Source organism: Apostichopus japonicus, chromosome 8 (assembly GCF_037975245.1).
Source record: "Apostichopus japonicus isolate 1M-3 chromosome 8, ASM3797524v1, whole genome shotgun sequence".
NCBI classification, from domain to species: Eukaryota; Metazoa; Echinodermata; class Holothuroidea; order Aspidochirotida; family Stichopodidae; genus Apostichopus; species Apostichopus japonicus.
In genome coordinates, this window is record NC_092568.1 from 17632354 (window position 1) to 17655552 (window position 23199).

The 23199-nt window shown below is 37.0% G+C and overlaps 2 protein-coding genes across 9 annotated transcripts in view; one reads left to right on the forward strand and one right to left on the reverse strand.

Annotated features, from left to right (window-relative positions):
* The window catches only part of LOC139970813 (uncharacterized), a 63441-nt gene extending 44870 nt beyond the window's left edge, over nt 1-18571 (forward strand). For 5 of the 6 annotated variants that reach the window (XM_071976827.1, XM_071976828.1, XM_071976829.1 and 2 more), the window contains exons 3-8: nt 958-1112; nt 3252-3313; nt 6734-6817; nt 8921-8989; nt 10891-11041; nt 13180-18571. In XM_071976827.1, coding sequence (XP_071832928.1) covers nt 958-1112; nt 3252-3313; nt 6734-6817; nt 8921-8989; nt 10891-11041; nt 13180-13615 — 957 coding nt within the window. In that variant the 3' untranslated portion in view covers nt 13616-18571. The remainder of the gene's footprint in view (nt 1-957; nt 1113-3251; nt 3314-6733; nt 6818-8920; nt 8990-10890; nt 11042-13179) is intronic. The other variant, XM_071976830.1, reaches the window with a different exon arrangement.
* A 657-nt stretch (nt 18572-19228) lies between these two features.
* LOC139970814 (transmembrane protein 223-like) lies at nt 19229-22769 on the reverse strand. Of its 3 annotated transcripts, none has more exons than XM_071976832.1 (3): nt 22491-22769; nt 21162-21592; nt 19229-20605 (listed from the first exon to the last, which is right to left on the reverse strand). In XM_071976832.1, exons 2-3 carry the CDS (start codon nt 21568-21570, stop codon nt 20310-20312), a joined length of 705 nt encoding a protein of 234 aa, XP_071832933.1. In that variant the 5' UTR covers nt 21571-21592; nt 22491-22769; the 3' UTR covers nt 19229-20309. The 3 variants fall into 3 exon arrangements, with proteins under 3 accessions (XP_071832933.1, XP_071832932.1, XP_071832934.1); XM_071976831.1 differs by having other exon boundaries at nt 22500-22759; XM_071976833.1 differs by lacking the exon at nt 22491-22769 and adding an exon at nt 22247-22444.
* Between the last annotated feature and the right edge of the window lie 430 nt (nt 22770-23199).

Sequence of the window (23199 nt, forward strand, 5' to 3'; positions counted from 1 at the left end):
AACAAAGCTTCTTACTTTGCATAAATTTGTATCGATGTCGCATAATGTAAAGCAATCTACGAACAAGCAAAAACCTAATGCACTTTTGCTGTATGGTTAAAAATAATATAATATAAAGTAAAAGGAAGGAAAGGAAAGAAAAGAACAACAAAAGAAATCATTGAACAAGGATAATAAATTATTAATGATACTTCCTTTTTCTTTTGTATGGATGTGTTTACATTTTTGAACACCTGTGGAGAATACAACTGGGGCTATATATAAACGAATGCAAACAATGGGATGTACATTAATATGCCTACCATACTGTAGGTATATCACTGTAGTACTAAGGCAGATCCAGCTATATTGATGGTGCAAACTGTACAGCCTAGGCTTGCTCAAGTCTGCTGCAGATTGGGTGTGGGACAATCAGTTCCTTCTCTGTTGCAAAAACAAATTTGGTGTTGTTGACACAGTGAATGATCAGTAAATCTTTAGGGGAAAATCTAGTACTTCATAACATGCACATTTCACCAGTATGACTATATATAAAAGGGAAAAAAAATCCTTATTTAATTTTTAGAAATGGATAGCTATAATCAAATAGTAGAAAGGGGAGTTGCGGCCGGGGGGAGGGGGGTAGGAGGAGGAGAAAAAGGGGGGATGTTAGGGAATCTGCCTAATGTTGAACCTGGTTGGAAAGTTTCTTTAAAAATTTCATTTTCAAGTCAACCTGGGAACTAAAGATGTCTGTGTATGGGGAAGGGGGAGGTGGTGGGAGGGGGGTTAAGAGGACGAAGAAAAGAAAGAAAACCAAAATCAAATTTGACTACATTGCCATGAATCTTAAAAAATATAATTTTAAAGGTTACACGATATGATAAAAAAGAAAAAAATGATAGAGTCATCACATTTCTGTCGCAGTAACAAATGTTAGCAAAGGTTTTTTTTCTTTCTTCTTCTCCAATTTTTAAGCAGACCCTCGGCAAAGGATCCCTCTGGTGCGTGGACCCAGACTACCGACCCAACCTGCTGCAAGCACTACGCAAGACACCGTTCCATCCTTATCACCACGTCTTACCATATGCACCCCATGGACTACAAGGAGGTCCTTTGTCTCACATCGCATAGTAAGTACAGATGTTTTCTCGATGAGGGTTTCTACATTTTTAGAGGTCATCGGTGGTATGACTCCTAAAACATGCTAGAACATCAAATAATGGTCACTTAATACCTGCATGCTCAAACTGCAACAATGACTTTCCACTGTTGCAAATATGCTAAAATTTTTGTCTTTGGGTGATATAGAATCTCATTATCTCTGGGGATGTACTTTTGAAGAAAAAAAAAAGTTTCAGCAATTTTCAGCATACTGCAACAAGGTACAGTAGGGGCGATAGATGTGACCCTTAAATGTTACAGCTAGATGGTTTTTGTGCCTCCTTGTACGGTAATAAAATGCTAAAACCTTGTTTGTAGTCGAATAAATTCCGCAAAAAGGAACTACCGTATAGAGAGGAGATATATAAATCTATGTGATATCCTTTATTATTGAATGTACTTGAAATTAGAATCATATCTACAGGTACCCGATATTATAAATACCTTTCCAAGAATTTCCTGGTACTGTAGTAGTTATATATGAAACACTTATTCAGCCAGACCAAGACTAACTAAAAGAAATATTAAAGTAAATTAAAAAAAAATCTGGTTGGCATCAAACCAAAGTAAGTTCATTTGAAATACTTTTGGTAGAGTTGAAAGGTTCAAATTATTGGCTTAGTGTCGTAGTTGAACTTTTAATGTGTGGGTTTCCTTATGTGTACTTAAAATACATGTACAGTATATAGATAATACTTGTACACTATCATTGTGATTATATTGATGTGTCAGTGTACTTGATAGGTACACGTAGCATGTCATATAATCACTCTTTTGTCTCTGTGGTTTTAATTTTACATAATGATCTGTCCTTGCTTACAAGCTTTGAATTGGTAGAAAAAATCTGAACATCATAATCTTCAAACTCAAGGCAAGGACTCAAGTGGTCCCACGGGTCGGACCAGATGCACTTTTTTGCCGAATGTAATTGGACTTTATTGTGCGTGGTCCTATGGTTGAAATGTGTCTCCAGTTTGGTTTGGAGCCAGATCGGTGTAGTTTACACATTATTAACATGCACTTTTTGCCAATGTGGAATATATTTCTTGTATGACACACAAGCTTAAGTATTAAAGTCCTATATATGCCTGAGGTATGGTTGTACAACATGAACACAGTGTTTTGAGGAAATTAGATATTCCTTAAAAAAGTGAATGTACAAAAATGGGTTTTTGTTTTTTACAATTTACAAGCCTTGACTTTTGTTGGTACAATTAGATCATAGAAAGGTGGGTTGTATTGTTCAACTCTAGTTTGTTGATACAAAACATTATTGCTCTTTCGACATTAATTCTGGCCTATAAGAGATCTCCAATTGCTGTCTTTATTACGTAGAATCGAATGCAATTAGGAATCTTAGTACTTAGCATTGTCAGCAGCTAATTGCCTTTGATCATTCATGTATGTAAAATGTTCATCTTTGAAATTGATGTATTAACGTGTTATAATGGTTTTCATGTTACATTATTATGTTAGCCAGCCACATTTTCTGTGGGATTGTTCGTGTAAAGGCATGTTCATATTTCATGGACCCAGACTGAATTGTAGATGGCGAAATCGCTTTGATCGATGGTTGGATGGATGCCGTTGAGTTGCATGGAATGGTTGCTAAGGGAGTGAGCAACAGAGTTAACTACTTTTTGTCAAAAAAATTCTTCGTCAGTTTTGAGTTCTCTATTTCTGTTTGAATTAGAATCTGTGAAAACATTTCATAGTGAAAGCAGACTAAAAGGCTTTCATAATTATAAATCTGTATTTATTTGCAGTAATTTACAAATTGGCCTAATAATGGAACTTTTTGGAGGAAAGCATGTGTGTGGTGGGGGAGGGGGAAGGGGGAGAGGGGAGTTTGGGTGAGGGGGAAGGGACAGGCTAGGCTCCCTTTGCCAGATTGAGAAATTCTGTACAGTTTCTACTTTGCTCGAACATCAAAAGAATTTGGTTTTGTATGTAAGGACGCGAGACTATTTAGCTATGTCGTTTTTTTATGTTAAACCATGATCCTCCTGTGGTGTAAAATATCAACTGTCAATTACATTGTACTGAAAGTGGTTTGATTTTTCCTCTGGTTCACATAATTGTTCTCTTTTACAATTTCTCACCACCAGCAATCCTGCCAATAGGTTACCCATAATTCAATCAGCGTACGGTAGTGATGTACCCCTTCCAGGTGAGTTCCCGTCCAAACTGTCCATAATCGCCCAGAGAAATTAGCAATTTCATTGCCGTTTTATATCTTAGGTGCAGAATTTGAAGTTGACAGAAGACCAGTAAGAATAAAAGAAAAGAATGAAAGAAAGAAAGAAAAAAAGAACGTAATTTGAAAGAAAATTATGGGGGAAAAAAATGAGTGACAACGGAATATTTGGAATATTCGGAATATTCGCCATTTTAAATTTGAGAACACTGCACATGCATTGCGCTGTACGATTGCCCCAAACGGTTGCTACATCTCGGCCGCCTGTCATTACATATTTTTATTGTTTACTCTGTACTCTGCCATTGCAGGAGACACTTCAAATACACTCGAGTAGGATTCTCTGTTGCCTGGTAACCGACAGTTTATATTTTTTCCGCTAGTATTTCAACATTTTTCTTGCGACATTGCAAATTTATGTTATGAGCCGTGGTACTAAAGTGCAATCTGGTCAAGATAATAGCAATGTTAAATATACATATGAATATATTTAAAAGAAAGAAGGAAATAAAAAACCCAAGACTGAAAAACTCCCCAAAACAAAACAAATGCAGGAATTGATGGCTATGTGGAGAACTCGCTGGTATGATTGCCGGTTTATAAATTATATTCAGACAAATAAAAGGTGTATTAAAAATTGCATATTTAAAGTCACATAACAAGAGTGAGGATTTTGGATACAAAACAGAGACATTCAGCAGAAAGCAACATGAGATCGACAGACTTGTTTCTTCGTGGTTTAGAATGTTACACTTGTCAACGTGTAAACTATGGAAGGATGGGGGAGGGAATGGGTGGGTGGGTGGGCATTTGCATTTGCCGAAGAAAAGAGGGAATGGTGAAGTATTTTTACCCTTTTTTACCTCAATGATTGCTTAGAATATGTCAATTGTGACCACATTTGAATATTTGTTGCTTACATTTCTGACAGAGAAGTTTGAAATATGATTTTTTTGCTTTAAATTAGTGTCTTGAAAGTGATTGAAATGTTTTCTATTTTTCGCATGTTACACACTCAAATGCCAATTTGTGTGATATGGTTGACTTTCTGCGAGATGGTTAAAATTGTTGAATCTGTCGCTTTGATGAAAATTGGGATCAACTTTAAAGAATTTTTGAGTTGCACTTTATCTTTCTATTAAAAATAGTGTATATACTGTACATGTCTAATCAACATAGTGTAACATAGTGTATATACTGTACATGTCTAATGAACATAGTGTAACATAGTGTATATACTGTACATGTCTAATGAACATAGTGTATATACTGTACATGTCTAATGAACATAGTGTATATACTGTACATGTCTAATGAACATAGTGTAACATAGTGTATATACTGTACATGTCTAAAGAACATAGTGTATATACTGTACATGTCTAATGAACATAGTGTAACATAGTGTATATACTGTACATGTCTAATCAACATAGTGTATGCTGTACATATCTAATGAACATAGCGTAACATAGTGTATGCTGTACTTGTCTAATGAACATAGTGTAACATAGTGTATATGCTGTACATGTCTAGTGAACATAGTGTAACATAGTGTATATACTGTACATGTCTAATGAACATAGAGTAACATAGTGTATATACTGTACATGTCTAATGAACATAGTGTAACATAGTGTATATACTGTACATATGTAATGAACATAGTGTATATACTGCACATGTCTAATGAACATAGTGTAACATAGTGTATATACTGTACATGGCTAATGAACATAGTGTAACATAGTGTATATATACTGAACATGTCTAATGAACATAGTGTAACATAGTGTATATACTGTACATGTCTAATGAACATAGTATATACTGTACATGTCTAATGAACATAGTGTAACATAGTGTATATACTGTACATGTCTAATGAACATAGTATATACTGCACATGTCTAATGAACATAGTGTAACATGGTGTATATACTGTACATGTCTAATGAACATAGCGATATACTGTACATGTCTAATGAACATGTGTGTTTATACTATACATGTCCAATGAACATGGTGTAACTTTTGCACACTGTAGATTTCAGGGTAGGAATGTTAAAATTGTGCACTCCTGAATCAGTTTTGTGCTGTTGCACAGTATAGACATATATCTGTGTAGGTCAAACTGATGGATGGAATGCCAAGCTTGTTTATGACAAATTGTCATCTGTTTACTGGTGGACCTGATCACAGCAGAGATTACTTCAGATTCAGTTAGGTTAACATCAGTTGGTGGCGGTATCGTAAATGGAGTGTTAGTTTCTATTGTCAGTACCTCTCTCCATTGTGGGTAATTCTGGCTACACTAGTGGGGAAAAGTCATCTGCAACTGGTAGACAGCAAGCTGCACAGGCATCATGGGGCAGGGGGATGGGGGGGGTGTTGGGGGAGGAGGAACCAAACATATTCCCAGAATGGAGTAGTGAGAAGTTAGCAAATTTTTTTAGAGATTAGTTTTATCAAGTACAATACTTTTAAAATTTGACATTCTTGTTAATTTGATCTTGATTAAAATCTTTTGTTTGGAAAAAATTGCAGAGGATTGTTTATGAAGTGACAATGCTATACAGTAGGACAATTCATCAGAAACATTAGTGTATCTGCTGGCAGTGCTTTGGGTCGGGTGGTGGGACAGGAAAGAATCTATCCCAATTCCCTCCCAGGCTATGTATTGATGTAAAATGACCTCAGGTCATCCAGAAACTATGAGAAAAGTTGCTTTTTTCGCTGTCGGCGTGTTGGTCGTCTGTCCTGTCTCTGTTGACATGTTTACAAATTGAAGAGGCATAAATGCTTGCTCTATAAAGTGATTTATATATAATTAGCCTCCATCCTCCCTCCATAAGTTTTCATAGCAAATTAAACAGACAGTCACGGAATTAAGTGGTAACGTTGTAACAGTGTGCCCGGGGTAGGGGGCCGCGGGAGAGGACGAGGCACCCCCAATAAATTTCACAACAATGGCAATTTCAACACCACCAAAATATTGGTTCAGCTCCTGTCCCTTTCCCCCTCCCCTTTTCCCTAAGCTCGAAACCTGTATAAGGGTCCCATGGGTAGCCTCAAGGTCAGTTCAACGTTAATTATCCACAACATACAAAATATGTGCCTTTCATCAATGGCCAGAGTTTGTAAACTACTGTTTATGCCCGAAAAAATGAGAGAAAAAAAAAGAAAAAATGAGAAAAAAGAGGAGAAAAGATAGAAGGAAAGAAAGGAAAAGAGTAGACTGGAATAAAAAATTGCAGGTCATGGTGCAGGAACAAGTAGCAAAAATATGCACCTGGGTAATCATTTTTCATATTTTTTTATTAGGGCCTGCTGAGCCGGGTATAAGTATGATAGACATGAGCATTGACAAGTGTTTTCATTTTTCCTCTTCAGCTCATATTCATCTGGTGGAGAACCTGCTGAGCGGAGCCTCCAACTACCGTTTCAGCAGCATCAATGCAGCGGGTGTGGGAACAGGTAAGAGCATGGGAGGGGAATAGATATATATATAGGTCGTATCCTCTTCGATTAGGTGGATTTCTTTGTTTGCGAGGTATTTGAGTGTCTGTTACTACAAGAACAAAGCACATGCGCACACAAAGAGAAATAGATTCTGACATATGCTGGGTGCATCTGCTGGATGTATTGACATATCTAGGTACATATTTTTGCTTTGTTGTTTTTATTGTGCAATGTATTGAATTTTTTTACATGCATATAACTGGGTCAAGATTTATTTATATATTTTTTTTATACCCATGGTGAAATTTATCACTAGTTTTCAGAAGATTCCATGACTGTTGATAAAATCTGTAAGTAGCTATAGGGAAGAAATGTTGTTTAAGGATTAATTCATCAACATCAATTAAAATGTGCATCCTCAAAATGTCATCTTTGTTGGGTCCCAAATTTATGCACACTAACAAATTTGCAGGAAGTTTTCACAAGCATTTCCCTGGAGGTTCTGTAGATTCTCTACTTTTTTTCCCCAGACATTCATGATTGTTGTAAAAATAGACTATAAAATGTCCAGTGTGGATAAACTACATTTTGAGTGGCAGTAAAATGCTGGTTGAGATTTGTCTCGTGGGTGACCATTATCTGATTTCTAGCATATTTTGTGGCAATACTGATATCCATTAAGGGGTGTTGGTGTAGCTGTTGTAATTGAATGATTGGTGTTGTTGTGGAGAAAGAGAGGGAGGGGGAACTTTGCTTAGAAGGGCCAATCAATTTGTGTTGGTGTAACTGTTGTAATTGAATGATTGGTGTTGTTGTGGAGAAGGAGAAAGAGAGGGAGGGGGAACTTTGCATAGAAGAGCCAATCAGTTTGTGTTGGTGTAGCTGTTGTAATTGAATGATTGGAGTTGTTGTGGTGGAGGAGAAAGAGAGGGAGGGGGGAACTTTGCTTAGAAGGGCCAATCAATTTAGATGATTTTTAAACTACAGTAGTGTGTACCGTACAGTTGATACCTGACTGACTCTCAGTGTCACACAACATTTGAAATTACTAACTTGTTGCAAGAACTTTATTAGTAGTGAAAATGACTGGGGGCTATCACAGTGTTACCAAAGCAGTGTTAACTGTGAGTCCAGCAAAGTGAAGATTGTAGAGAAGAAACAGTCATGAGAAGGGAGCCATATTATGTCTCCAGGGAGACTCCTGTGAACAAAACGGGTAGTTATCATCCAAAAACCCTTTGAAAATTGAACGGTAGTGGCTCACTTTTTTGAGCAGAGATTCATGTTTTGAAATGTCACAGCTTATGATTTTCACAACCATGTTCCACAAGTAGCCTTTGACTCTTATAGAGAGGCTGAAACTCGTCATGAGAAAACATAAAAAAGAAGACCAAGAAGGGCTGTAGGTTAGTTGCAAACTGGTCAAAAGGGAAGTGTGTCTGAGAGATAGTGAAGGGGAGTGTCCATGAACTTTCATTAAGAATTCCATTATAAACAGGAATTTAAACGGATCCCTAACTCTGCAAAACATTTTCCCTGTGTAGGCTACATTGTTTCTTTAATATTGCGTATTGAGGTCGAAACAGTTGCCTGCACATATGTCAGATTAATGTCTCGGATGCACAAGGATATTTATGATTTTTTTGTTTGAATTTTGTATCTGATCAGTGAGCTAACATTTTGGTGGATTTGTGTGAGTAGTTACTATACAATATTAACCGAAACAAGATTCTTAGACTGCCAAGATCAACTACGTAATGGGGCATTAAGAGACCTAATATTCGTGTTTGCTACAACGTTTCTAAATAACGTCTAAGAATGTATTCACAAAATTGTCAAGGACAATTGGTTTTCAAATTTTATCCTTGGGTGCATTTTGTTGTATTTCATACAGCTAAGGGAAAATGAAGCTATTCCGACAAATATATTAAACCTGTCTATCGATGGATCAATATTGTGAATCACACGGGTGACTTCCAGCATCATGTTTGCCTGAAAGAATATGAAATCTAGCCCTTTCTTTAAAAGAATTTTTTTTATCTGTTCTGTTGCAAATATAATCGTCGACTCTGCCTTCGGTCAGTCCGTAACGTCTTTTTTGCACGCCTCTCTCTTCAGATATGGAAGTCGATGCTGCAGCGACAATGATGATGTTCAGAACACCACCCGAGAAGAGAGTTGAGCAACGTAAGTTACAAGATCAGATATATGTAAAGTGAATAATGGAAAAACATGTAAAATTAATAACGAAAAAGTGACTGGGAAGTTTGACTGACTGACGTTTGACTGAAGTTTGACCGACTGGAAAACTGGATGGGACAATGGACAAGTTCAAAGCAATTTATGGTTAGGAATAATCAGCGGAATTTCTTGTGAAATCCCTTCGATATGGTATCAGACATGGCTCATTGCATCGAAGCATTTTGCAGATGCAGCCAATAATCTCTCCTGATTGGTTGGTGGGGTGGGGGGAAAACAGCTTCACTTCACAGGGTGAGAGGACAGCGTCAGAGAATTGTCAGAAAGTCCATGTTTCGTACGTAACGGCGTCTCTCTCATCATTCTAGTCATGTGACAGGGAATCTTGGCCTAAGTACACAGATACCGTAAAATAACATACCAGAGGTATTATTAATGCATGCATTAATCCAATTAATGCATGGTCCAACGATCTCTGCGATTTAATCCTAAAATAGCTGTCCATGTGTTCTCTTCGATAGCTTAAAGAAATGCATCAGGGTGAGGGGGGGGGGGGGGGTAGACACTGTCGTTTATTTAAAAGATTGGATGCATGGTGCAGTAGTTACACATTCGCCGTCACGAATTAGTGTGAACGTACTTTATTCAGGATCGTTAGCAATGGGAAAGATGGAAACGATAATAGTGTAAGCATTCAGAATCTGTGTATGTGCATAGCTGGCTAGTCTTGTCTAAACAAATAGAATCCTACTGCCATTATCTGAGGCAACAGTGTCGTAAATCTTAAATTTAATCAGGAATTATTCTCCTCTCCTGCTTTCACCTATGAAGAGTAAATAATTCAGATACTTGTTTACGATTTTTATTTTCTGGCAAAATAAATTGTGGTTGAGTAAATATGATGTGGAATTTAAGCTTGCCATGTGTCAGAATTGCATATTAAAAAAAAAATCTCATAAATTTGTGTACATTTCAGGTTTTGAGGGGTTTATTAATATAAACATTCTCAGCTGCCAAAATAATTTTTGTCTGTCTTGAAAAATTTGAAAAAATCTGGTGGGTATATAAAGTGTATACATGTCCATTCAACTATAGTTCTCTGGTGGTAATCATGATACTAGTAGTACTGTTAATTAATTGAGATGGTAATGTCTTCAGAATTCTGCATTTTAGTTCTGCAAGGTTTTGATTAATATCTGTCATAGGATTAGGATAATTGCAAAAAAAAATGTTGCCCGAATACAAAACACTACATTTACATCTTTGGCTGGAAGTATAATAAATTATAATCTCCGTTAAATTGTCAGTGGGCAGAATTCAGTAAAACTCAACAAGTACCTGAACAGCTTGTAGATCTCCCTTACCTGGAATTATTGTGCTATTTATAACATTTCTGACCAACCAAGGCACTAGTTTGTTTGCTTTCGATAACTCTCCAGGTACTTCACTTTTGGCTCAGCAAATGTGTGTCTGTTGATTCGTAAAAAACTAGAACAGTGTGAAAAGGTTTTGACGTGTTTGAAACTAATTCTGTGTTTTTATTGAAATATGGCCCCACTGACATACTCTAACAAGTGTTGAAAATACAAAACACTTTCCACTTAACAACCGTACACACTCTTGTTAAGTGCAATAGACTTCTCTACAATCAAGAAGGCTTACTTCCTGTTTTGTTTCCCTCCGTGCCATGTTCATGCTGATACATGCAATTACATTGCATTCACAGTCTAATGAAATGTGTATTTGTGTCCTTCCTCCAATATTAACATCTCTTGTTTGTTGGGGGAAACTCTTGTGTGTAAAGCAGTCCCATTACATTTGTTTTGCATTACATATTCATTCTGTGTGCCGTATATTAACCACCACTGCTCCTCTCTCTCTCATTCCAGTGGTCAAGTTGAAACGGGAAGGTCTGCAACCGCTTCACTCGTACACGGTCAACAACGGAGCAGCTCCACTGCAGGCCAAACCGGAGCAACCGCATTGTAAGGCCACCTTGGCCGACTTGGCTGAAACAGCTCTCTGCGACTACAAACCAAAGTGAGTCTTGCTTCCGTTTCATTGGAGACTTTGAAAAAGGAGATTGGAGGAATTGGGAATATGGGAGGGAGGGATTGAGGAGGGAGGGATGGATGGAGGGAAAGGAAAAAGTGCAAAATCTGAAATAGTACAAAAGGAAGGAGGAGGTAAAGGCTATGCATGATTGTCTCTCAGAAATATGGTTAAGGGAGATGGGGGGGAGGGGGGTGGATATAAATTCATCCCACCCTGTCAGAATGTTAGACCTAAGAAAAGGCTTGAATCATAACTAAAACTAGCACATTATTGTATTTTTCATCGTGGAGCTAGCTTAAGAAAGTGGGACTATTTTTTTTCTATATTACGTTCGACTGCCTCTCGTACATTATGTTTAAGGATTTCATTTTGAATATATGCAAGGGGGCCAAAAGGCTCCTACCTGCCACTTTTAACTCATCCACTCGCCACAGAGCTGAAAAGTGGCATCTCGTCTACCTTGCCTCCGTTTTTCTTCAATCCATGCTTGCTCACCACTCGCCTGTGTCCACTCGATTATTACTTATAAAAGAACTATAAAACTATAAAAGATATGCAAACTACCAGCCTCTGTGAAGTAAAGTAGCATTTCTCTTGGTTGTGAAATGGCTGCAGTTTTACTTGAACGTATTTTCACACCCAACAACAGCAAATTGGAAATTTCCCCATATATTTTTTTAATACCCTCGTACTTTATTTGAAGTGACGGTCAGTTAATCAAAATATTGGTACAGTTACAGGATTTTCTGTGCCTAACAAAATTTTAAAATGTTACCAAAATCAGTGCAGAAAGCTCCTTTAAGTTACTCCCTTTTGTTCTTCCTATAACGTTTGAAAGAAAAATAAGGAAAGAAATTGTGGAACTCTGTTAAGTGTCATGGATGTCTTCTCTGATGTTCCTAAAGTTTACACGCTGTTGTTTTGAGAGTCAGCTGGCCTTGCCAAATAAACATCTCTGGAACATAACAATAATGTTTAATAGTCTGGTATGTCGAATATTCAAACATATATATACAGTCAGTGTACCACATAATATCTTCACTCCAATTTTGAAAATTCCAAATATCGATATTTTATAGCCTGGCACTCCTGTGCACAGAGCATGTTTGATGGCACTGGTGGTCATATTTTGTGACCTTTCAGGTCGTTGAAAATTTCGAACAGGTCTCTTACAGTTCCCTGTGATTGAATGGTATGGGAGACTAAATAGAAAACAAATAAAACATTGTTGCTTATCGGAGTCTGCTATTTTTCATTTTGGCCATACCTGCCACTGTTTTAATTTTGGAAAAGAATGTGAGAAATGTACAAGAGCTAATATAGGCTCAGTTGTCACCACGCTACACTATTCACATGACTTGGTGAAAGTTTGAACACAATCATTTAGTTCTATGGTAAAACATTGATATAAAGACAAACAGCTGAAGTGAGATGAAAAATAGCTGAATTGAGAACATCATCGAAACATTGACACTTGTCAAATTTTACAGTAGTTTATAGCTAAGAGCTGTTCTGATGTTATTCGAGATACCAAGTGTTTTTGGTCATAAAATGCACCTCAAGGTTTTCCCCCCACGAGAGATGCGTATACTCGCGGACCAATGTCGTAGGTCGGCGTTACCTGTTTGGTCATCTATCAAACTACACAATCTAAATTGTTTTGATCCTTACACTGCAATGATACACTCCCATCCCCCCCTCACCCTCCCCCTCCCCCCCATACAGCAGTGATTTAGTGCTTGTAACTGTTAATATCAGCACATTTGGATTAGACAGCAAGATCCACTGCCTTTGGTGAGGCTTAAATAGAACACAACTGCTTTCCCGACTTTACAAAAAGCTCTAGCCAGCTCAGCGTTACCACTTGCTCTATTAAGGAGGGAAAGTGTATATTATTGTCGTAACACTTGCCTCGCATTGTTGGTGGAGAGTTTTGATGCAGGCTCTATGAAGATTGCCAATATTTTCCTAGTTTGGCTGCCTTTACAGTTAATGACATTGTCTTTAAATTGAATTCGAGAATTTTGTGTGATGGTTACCATGACAACATAATTGTTTTTCATTACATGTGATAATTACCGGCTGGTTACAATTGCTTTTCCTTCCTCCCCCCACCCCTGTAGGAGAGCCTCAACGCCCAGATCAACTGCAGCACTCAAAGCAAAGTGTACTCCATCGCCGAACGGCGCGATGGACCATACGTACAGCCTGAGCTCCACGATGTGTACCCCGGTGGTGATCGGGGCCCTCGAGGACGACCCTGTGGACTGCGAGATGGAGAGCGACGGTAGCATGGACGACTCGGACTCAGACTCGGACCAGACGGAATCCAAGAGCTTCAACGACAGCGGGGTCTTCTCTAAAGGTAACTTTAACAAGAGGTGCTCGGACGACAGCGAATCCGAAAGACAACTCCCGCTGAAGAAACGTCTCAAGAAGAAACCAAAGCATGTCGAACCAGACCTGGTAGAGGGCGCCGATGCATTACTGAATTTAGCAGGAATAAACACCCAAGACTGTCAAGACTCCATCGACAATCTCTCACCGGTGTCCAGGTAACTGGGGGCAACGATCAGTGAGAACTGAGAGAAACGAAGTGTAAAAAAAAACGTCAGGGTGTACGAAGAAGAGCTGAAAGGAGATAGCCTCTATTTTGAAATTGAAAGACGAGATCGTAAGTTAGCGTGGATGTATCCCTCACTCATTTTATACTCTTTGGTTAAGTACGATGAAGTTTTTACTTTGGCTCAAACCCAAAGACATCGTTTAGAGTAGAAAACGAACCTGTCCACTCCCGTAAGTCCTAACAGCGTGATTATATAAATACGTGATGAACGTTCTCTTGTAAAAAAACGGTATCCTTTTTCAGTCACCAGTACCACCCTCTGTGGTATTGACTATTTTTCAGTAGTTACAAGTGGACGAGTGTTTCTCACAAATAATTTGAGAGCCATGCACAGGCAAAGAGGAAAAAATTGCAGCATCGGTGCAAAAGATGTCAGAAATGCTGCAAGTTATTCTGTAAATCTATTATTCTTAATCCTTCAGTCCACAGTTAACCATTACTTCATTTTGCGGTCAAAACTGATATAGATATATATATACATACACACACACACTTTGTACTAAATTTGGGCGGGCAAAAAATCATTCACTTTATAATAATAATAATAATAACAATATGGTGGACTTATATAGCGCCAAATCAGAAACAAGAAGTAGCTGCTGTAGGCGCTTAACAAAACAAGTCAATCCCAATCTAAGGAACAAGTAAAGACATGAGTCTTAATCATTTGAAAGTTAAAGTTAATTAGTGTTGCTTAAAAATTTTTAGGAATATTCGATACCAAATTTTGCAGACGAAATCTTACCAGGAATAGGAAAAAGTATATTTTCATATAAAATTAACGTGACGAAACTTTAAGTCTCAAAAATGAAACAAGCACGAAACCTCAACTTTACCAAAAAATGGAAAGAGACACATTCAGACGTGACAGTATATAATTATTGCTAATTTTGCATTTATAAAGAACCAGCAGGTTGAAGCTAATTTCAGGAAACAATTATTAATATACAATTAGCTCTGAAGTATTACTACTTCTGTGTTATTTATTACAATTTGATGAATGCAGACTTTTTTGGGAAGATTGATAAAAGTGACAAAAGTTACAACAAGTTGGAAGTATATTTTTACTTGAAAGAGATGGAATACATTTTTTTTAAACAACACTATGCTTTGAAGAAGTATTTCTCATATATCCAGCATAAGCCTGTTTTAGCTGGTCACTAAATTTGTCTTCACAATTTGGTCAGTATTTTGCAAGAGGATGCATTTTTGGGTTCTTGATCTATTCTTCGATCATGGATTCATATCGGTCGCTGTGTTGCTATGGGGGATGCCTTTTTACAGTATTTGCAAAAGCAAATCAAGGCCTAACCATCCAGTGTGTACAACAGTTATGTCATAGTTTGTTGAATGAATCTTGTGTTTGGTTTTAGTCATACCCTTACTATACCCTTAGTACCACCAGTACAGATATTAATGGTATTCTTAGTTTTAGAATTGGACAGACTTGTAAGTAGAATTGTAATCGTAATAATTAAGTAATCGGACAGACTTGAGAAATTCTGTTTTTTGTTTGTTTTCTGGACAGTTGCACTTTCACTGTGGGCAGAGTGGATGGATATTAGACATGTAATTGGTGGGTTGGGGTTGTGTGAGTCAAGGTTACAAATGATTTTCAGGTCTGGCAATGAAGCAAATTGGCATGCTTACAGAAAACAATGACCTCTATTCTGACACGACTCTGAATTGTGACGACACGTCATATTTTTTTCCCTCTTTTTAAAATAAATATATATTCGAACCCTTAGGTTTCGAGGAATGCTACCGTACTTTTACCGATCGTGGTGGTGGTGCTTCAAATCAGGCTTCCAAAGATTGTAGCTTTGATCTGAAGGTGCAAATTTAAGGGTTAAATGCCACAAGTACAAAAAAAGAAAGAAAAAATATCCTGTCTTCCATAGTTGGGTGCTGAATGATTCGGTGGTTGTGAAACCCTCATCAGTATTTTATTTTCTTTAAATTTTTTTTTTTTTAAATTCCTTTTGCATCTTTAGGGAAGTCTATCATGCCAGCATTTGAAGCCAAGTTTTAAACGTTTTTAGCCAAAAAATAAAAGAAGCTTTCATACCAGTAGGTAGATTCTTAAAAGGTCAGTGAAAAGCAAGATAATGGACTACTTTGATTTATTAATAAAATTTTTGCTAGCAAACATGAAGCCAGTCGCTAAAACATGTGGGTACATTTCTTATGTATTGTCTAATGTCATATGCTTAGGGCAGTTTTTTTTATTCATTTTCTATTTTTTTTTTTTTTTTTTTTTTTTAACAGTAATATTGGTGATGGTAGGATCGAAATGATCAGGTTTTTAAGTTGAAAAGCATTTTATTTTTGTTGGTTACAATTTGCAAAATCAGTAAAACACATCTCATGTAAACAGGGTTACTGTTTCAAATGATTTTTTAATAATGTAGTGGAGGATTAACTCAGAAGCAACTCAGTTTTAAACAGTACCTTTCTTTAATAAATCAGTCAAGCTGAAGGAGTAAAAAAATCAAACAAACAAAACATTCTCCTTTTAATGGCAGGGAAAGTTGGGCTTTGACTTTCATTGACAGTTTGTGCAATAGTCTGGGCGTGTTTTCCTCTCTTAAGACCTTTTTTTTTGTCTTTTTTTTTTAAATTCTCTCTCTATTACCGTTCCTTTCTTTTTTACCCTTTCCCTCATAGAACAATTTGTTACTTTATTTTACCAAATATAAAAGTCGTATTATGTAAGCCTCTTTCCACTTTAAGTGTATATTATGCCATGTTATGTATATAATTTTAACAAAATGTGGAGCCTAAATCTCTCTTTTTCTTTCCTTTCAAAAAAAAATGTTTTTGTGACTTTGAACAGAGAGTTTGAGATATGTTTGGCAATTATGTTGGGTTGGGTAAAGGAAGTGGGGGGAGGGGTGTTGGGTTTTGGGAGGAGATGGGAACGAATGTCAAACCCCTCAGATCATGTGATATATGTGACAGCGAGTTATATTGAATGCCAACTGGCAGTTGATATTACTTAGTTGGAATTTTTTTCCCCCCTTCTTTTTACTTTAATTAATTAAAAATAGCAATTGTTTTGATTAAATTTGAGTTATTTATTTGGTTATAAAGGTTATATAGGTTGGTCGTTGTTTAGTCTGCAATAGGATTCATTGCAATACACAAATTCTGGTGCAAACATGTAAATTGGTCTTGCCAAGGAACAGTACTGGTTTGCCGTGAGATGACAACATAATGGAAAAGAAGTTGCTTAGCTTTGCTGTGATTTTTTTAAATTTTTTATGTTTGCTGTGACTGACATTAACCAACTCAACAATGAATTCCTACAAACCATCTAACCAGCTTGTAGATCACCATCCCTTTCTTACCATCCCCTCCTCATCCCAAGTTTTTTGGTCAAAACACTCTCCATTTTAGGGCATGGTTTCTTCTGACAGGAATGTTATTTAACTGCATGTTGATTTAGATAAAACACATCACCTCATTGATTATCCATCTCATTCCCTTCAACTCACTCCTCCTCCTCCTCCTCCTCCTCCTCCTCCTCCTCCTCCTCCTCCTCCTCCTCCTCCTCCTCTTCTCCCAACTCCTCCTATCCCCCTCCCCCACTTTATCTCATCCTTCTCATTCTCTTGAAATTAAATACTGTATGCTCGTCCATCATTTTGAGGATTTGGGGATCTTACCAACCTTCAATTTGCCAAACATATTTCAGGTATGTGAATCCCTAGATTCTCCTCCTCCTTGAAACTTCAGAGAGACGTTTTAACGAGGGATATCAACTACGATGAACGACTCGCCAAGAAAGTATAAGAGCTAAATATAGGACTAAGATACAAACTTGGGACACCATATTTGGTCTTCCTTTAGCGATAATTTGTGAGAATTGGCTAGTAATTTATCTTAACACCTGTATCTCTTACCCTATATACAACGTTTTTTCTACGAGATCTTCTGATAAGCTATCTCACATGTATCATTATGATTATACTTTTATCATTATTAGTTTATATATTAATTTTTACGAAAACTTTGTAATCTTGTTTTATTTTGCGATATATGTAAACTTCAAAGGAATATGTTCACCCTTTGCTTCAACCCAACTCATTTAATCTCAGTAGAAATCAGCTGCGATGTAAAATTATGACGTTATTTTCCTTATGGAAAAGGTGGTTTTTTGCCTCAAGTTCCTCATAGTTATCTCTTTGTCCAACTCTTTGCTCTTAATTTTATGTTTTCCATGTTTGATTAAGGAAATCTTTGCTAGTTGTTTAGTCAATTAGCCACAGGCTGTTACTTAAATTGTGTAATCCCAGTTCGACATCCCTGAATGTTCTGTTTACATCATTGAAATTTCTTGGGATGGAAATGAAGGGTAATGACAACACCATTTTCCATCTCATGAAACCTTTTCATTGTAATCCATCTTGCTCTCCCATAAGTTTTAAACTCCGATTTGTGACTTAGCCATTTAACGTAATTGAAGTACTAAGCAGATGGTTGCGATTGTCTGTGCTGACAGGCAAACTTTTTAAATTGCAGAGTCAAAATAAACTCTCTGAGAGCATCAGATTGTACCGGTTGCGTCAAAATAGATGCTCAAATCTGGAGAAAGTCACCGATACACTTGTCAAATAGATTGGTCAGCTGTAAACCTAGGCCACCATCTCTGCAGCAGTGTTTAACTCGTTGTTCCTGCTCAAAACAAACTTTGCATATATTTTCAACAATTGTGATTTCAAATTTTTTGGCATTACGTACACAGAATTGCATCTGTGGGAATTGAAAAAATGAAAACACAAATAATGCTTGAAAGAATGATGGAATATGTAGAAAGGAAAGATTGACAAGATTCCCGAGAAACTTTGTACGTATGACTCGGTATGGTATTTGATAAAAATACCAACCGAGAGAGCAAAACAGACTTGGTATCATTCACACAGAGCATCGCAGTAGTCAGCTGAATGAAACCCGGCAGGAAAATAAAATTAAGTTACCATAGTAACGAATGCAACCAGCTGCTTAGTATGTTCGACTTCATATCAGCAATCGTGTGCATTTAAATATAACATCCAGTATATATCTCTATTTGTTATACAAGTGGCTGCTATATATTAAAGTATTGCTTATTTTATGTTTCTAAGGTGGTCCATTCATTGGCGTGACGTGTGACCACTCTTTTTGTGCCGTGACATAACGATTAACCCCATCCAGTTTGCTGTGAATTAACTTTTGCTGTGATTCAGTTTAGCTTGTTTTTGACTTTTTGACTGGACATAAATGCAGTTACAAAAGGGACCTCTGGTGCAATTGGGTATTATCGTATCTACTTTAAAAAAGAAATACGGGATAACTAGTTTCTGTTGTCCACTTTTTTGGAAAGGGAATACAATCTGTACATATTTACGAAGTATTTAAAGAAAACAAATTTTTATTTACAAAAAACTCAAGCATCATCATCATCATCATCTTTTTAATTAACTTTTGCCCTCTCGTTGTGAATTTCAACTTTCGTTGAGCTTTTTTCAACAGCTGTAATTGTTCAATTTTTTTTTTTTGGTCTCTTTATTTTTATCAATGTATAGCTTTGTTTTTGTTTTTTGATTCCTTTTGGTTTTAACAGTCTTCCTAAAATCTACTGAAGATATAGCAACAGTCTTGCGATGTTCAAGACTTGACATCAATAAAGGTGACAATTTACGCAACTCATGCTTATTGTACAGCATATCTTGTCTAATAATTTAGTACAGGTACAATGGTGGAAAGGGCATAATGTAAGCCTGTATTTAACTGGTTTAAAATATATGAAATACAAAAGAAAATTCAGGTTGTCGCTCCTTTTTATTCACTGCGTAAGTTTATCTTACTCTAATTTCAATCGAAGAAGTTCCGTAAAAAAATTGTAAACAAAATTGTGATATTTTGCCAATCGCACAAGCAACAAGATTCTCCTTCACACTCTGTAAGACATTCTCAAATGTAAGGACAGAGGCAGACTTGCCATTGGGTCAGATGAGCACAGGCCCAGGGCCCCCCCCCCTCTGTCCTCCCACTCCTCCAATGTATGGGCCTTACACCTGGATTAACAATGTAAACACTATATATGTGTGTTTACAATGTAAACACATACCTGTCTTGGTTCATGGCTAAGTTGATCCACATATCTAGTATGAAATTTACCAGAAATTTGCTACTGAAGTTATTCAAGTTGAAAGGTTGTCAGACATTAACCTCTGGTGACCTCAAATGGCCTTTGACCTATTTGCAAAACATGACACTGAGTCTTGTACTCATTTTTTCCACATAACAAGTATGAAGTAATTAAGACAACACCCCCCCCCCCTAGCCCTTTGATTATAGCAGCTTACAAAACACATCCGCTTAGAACTTCCAAAATATTGCATCCATTCATAACGAACCAGGGATGGGTTTAGTTCTCTTAACCATTAGTATGGGCAAAGAGTTGCTAGCGAAGGGTAACACCAATGAATGGTGACTGAGTGAACCCTATCATAACCCCGGCACAGGAGTTACAGCATATAGAGTTATAACTACAAACTTGGCTGCAAGCTAAAAAGTAGTAACCATTTATTAAACATACTGCTCGTATTGAGCAGCAGACTTCATTATTTTATCAGGTATTCGTCAAACCAGAACTCGCTTCATTCCAGCTGTGTAGTCGAACAACCTTCCGTTCAGAAATTTGCCTTGCTTATCCAGAATGTAGTGGAAAGAATGGCCGTAAACTTTAATTGGGAGTTGACTTGACACCGCATGTCTCGAATGCTGACAGGAAACTTTAGATACGGGGACCGTCATGGAGGATTTCAGCCCGAGAAAGCCGAAAGTTTCAATTCTGAGGTTGTTGCCGCCTTTCAGTAAAATGAGGGAAGATATTGATCTCCTGGAGTACATTAAAGACCCGGCAAAGATTGATGTGCCTAGGATGAATAAAAAGAGGGAAATATTGGAATATATCAAGCTAAAGCAGGAATCGAATGTTACAGCAATTAAATAATATCTGTGCAGTAAAAGGTCCAAATTGCACCTGCAAGGCAGTTTCCCGACTGGCAGGCTGCTGTGTGCCGTGGTTCATGAATTAAACCAAACAGTGTAATAAGTGTATTACCAATCGGGTGGTCATGAATTTGTGAGTGATCTAAATGAGCACAAGTCCTTAACAGCAAACAGTCATTGTGCAGATTAGTCTTGATCAGTTGGTCAGTGTGCAGCAGGAGTTAAATGATTTCATACTTGGTACTTAGGTCCATGCTGGTGTACGAACCCTGCTGCTCTCTTGAAATCAAAGCCCGAGAATCTTGCGTGTGCAGTGATATAGTAACTGTCGAATAGTTGCAAGGCATCACTAGTCTGGAGGCTCTCTGGTTAACCATTACCTCCATACCTAGCTACACAAATGCTGGTCCTAATTTGTTCATAATGTATATAGCACGTAACCACATTTTGTTTCCACATGCAGACTTTATTATTTCTTACCTGCTGCAAGGCACAAAAGTGTAACACCATATCTCCATTTACCAGATGACAGTGACATAGTAATCCCAGACCACGAGGTCCACTTTTTTAATTCTGCTGGAGGGCCCTCTGGTCCATATTTAGTGGCTGTCAGGATATGTGCATCTTTCATGGATGTAAAAGCAGTGTGTGTCAAGTAACCCCAAAAGACCATCTGAGCACAAGCAAATGCACCAACAACACCGAAAAATATATTACTATTGTTCTTGTAAAGGACAACATCCTTGACCACCTCTGACTTATGAAATTTTGTCCTGCAGGGGCTCAATATTAAAGTTCTCCTAAGAGGAACCAAGGTTGGAAAGAAATGCTTCCTTGTGCATCCCAATCTCTGGTGTATGTAACATGTAATCCTCCAAGGAACAGCCATAACGTACTGTTGTACATGAATTCTGAAAGAAAATTTAAATAATTATGAAAGTAGGATATTAATTTACTGAGCAAATGTAATGTGCATAATAATGACCTCATGCAACAGCTGCAAAGAAAACTCTTTTTGTTCCCTGTCCCTTGAAATGTCCCCACATTTCATGTTCTGTCATGGAAACATCTCCCAATTTGTTTATAGACCATGTGTACATTCAACTAAACATGTTTGACCTTCCGTTTGTTGAAATAGCTTGAAACTAGGCTGTGGTTGTTTACAACTACACAGAAAATATTCATTCATGGCTCACAGACAATGGAAACAATCATTGAATGATGTAATACTCATAGCATGTTATACACACGAAAAAAAGCATGTTGCAAATTATATTGTTGAATAATAAGACTTCCAGTTGCCTTCCAGTTTTGGTTTCTGAATGCGGCGAACTAAAAATGCATGGACATTTGACCATAATCCTTATAACATAGAAATACCCGAACATTGAGTGACCCTCAAAATTCCCTTCCCCTTTAGGCTTTAGTTCAGTATGCATGTAGGCTAGGCCTAGGCGACCCAGATTTTCTGAAAAAGATATGGTCACCTTATTCTAAATCGTTGTTTACTTGGCTATTATGGCAAGACAAAAATTCAAGAGATGAAAATATGAATAAATGTTGACTTTCCAGTCAACCAATGACATTGGTGTTGTTTCGTCGGTGTTGTTTGTTTTTATGTGATTTGTACAACTACTGTAGCCTAACGTACACTAGCCTACCTCAAACTTTTAAGCCTAACAAAGTGATCGATGTTATTTGATAGGTGAAGCCTTACGTAATTGAGTACTGTAAAATTTTAACTCCAATATCTTTTAACCAAACTTTTCACTGAGAGCGCATAAAAAATAATGAATTATAAAAATATACTTTACTGACTTTCACTTAGCCCTGTAAAATAACGTTAACCTTCTTGTATTAGTCGCGGAATACATCGATGTGTAGCGATAGACCATCGTGTAATGGAAGGTGTACAGATGAAAAGTTGTTCCTCTTCACATTGAAGCATAGTCGTTTATCTCGAAGAGAATTAGCATTTAATTCCAATAAATTTAACACATATTCTGTATAATTTACAGTCTTTGAAAAGTTTTTAAGATACAACTAAATTAAGGATATACTTAAAAATACAATAAATCGAGTAAAAGGAATCAGATACAGGATATATCTCTATATTCAAAGATACCTAATCGTTCATCCAATTTGCAGATATCTTTACAAATGAAAGTTAATGTATATTTGAACGGCCTCTCTAATGCAAGGGTACGCAGTTATATAGCTTGCCATGAAGCTAGATCAGACAATGCAGCCTACACAACGAAATATTTCTTTGAGCCTACACTATAAGGAAGTAACAGACACCCATATAACTACCCACGGATTGCTCAAGTAAGGGCATGAATGTCAACCAAATTTACATTTATAATTTATAGTTTTTACTTTATTTGTAATCGATTCTTGAAAAAGGAAAATGTTATGAGACATCTATTTGAGGACTGTGGCTTAAATATCACACAAATTTCTCACTGTGACAAAACAATCAATTTTGCTCAAAAGCATATACTTTGGCTTCATTTGA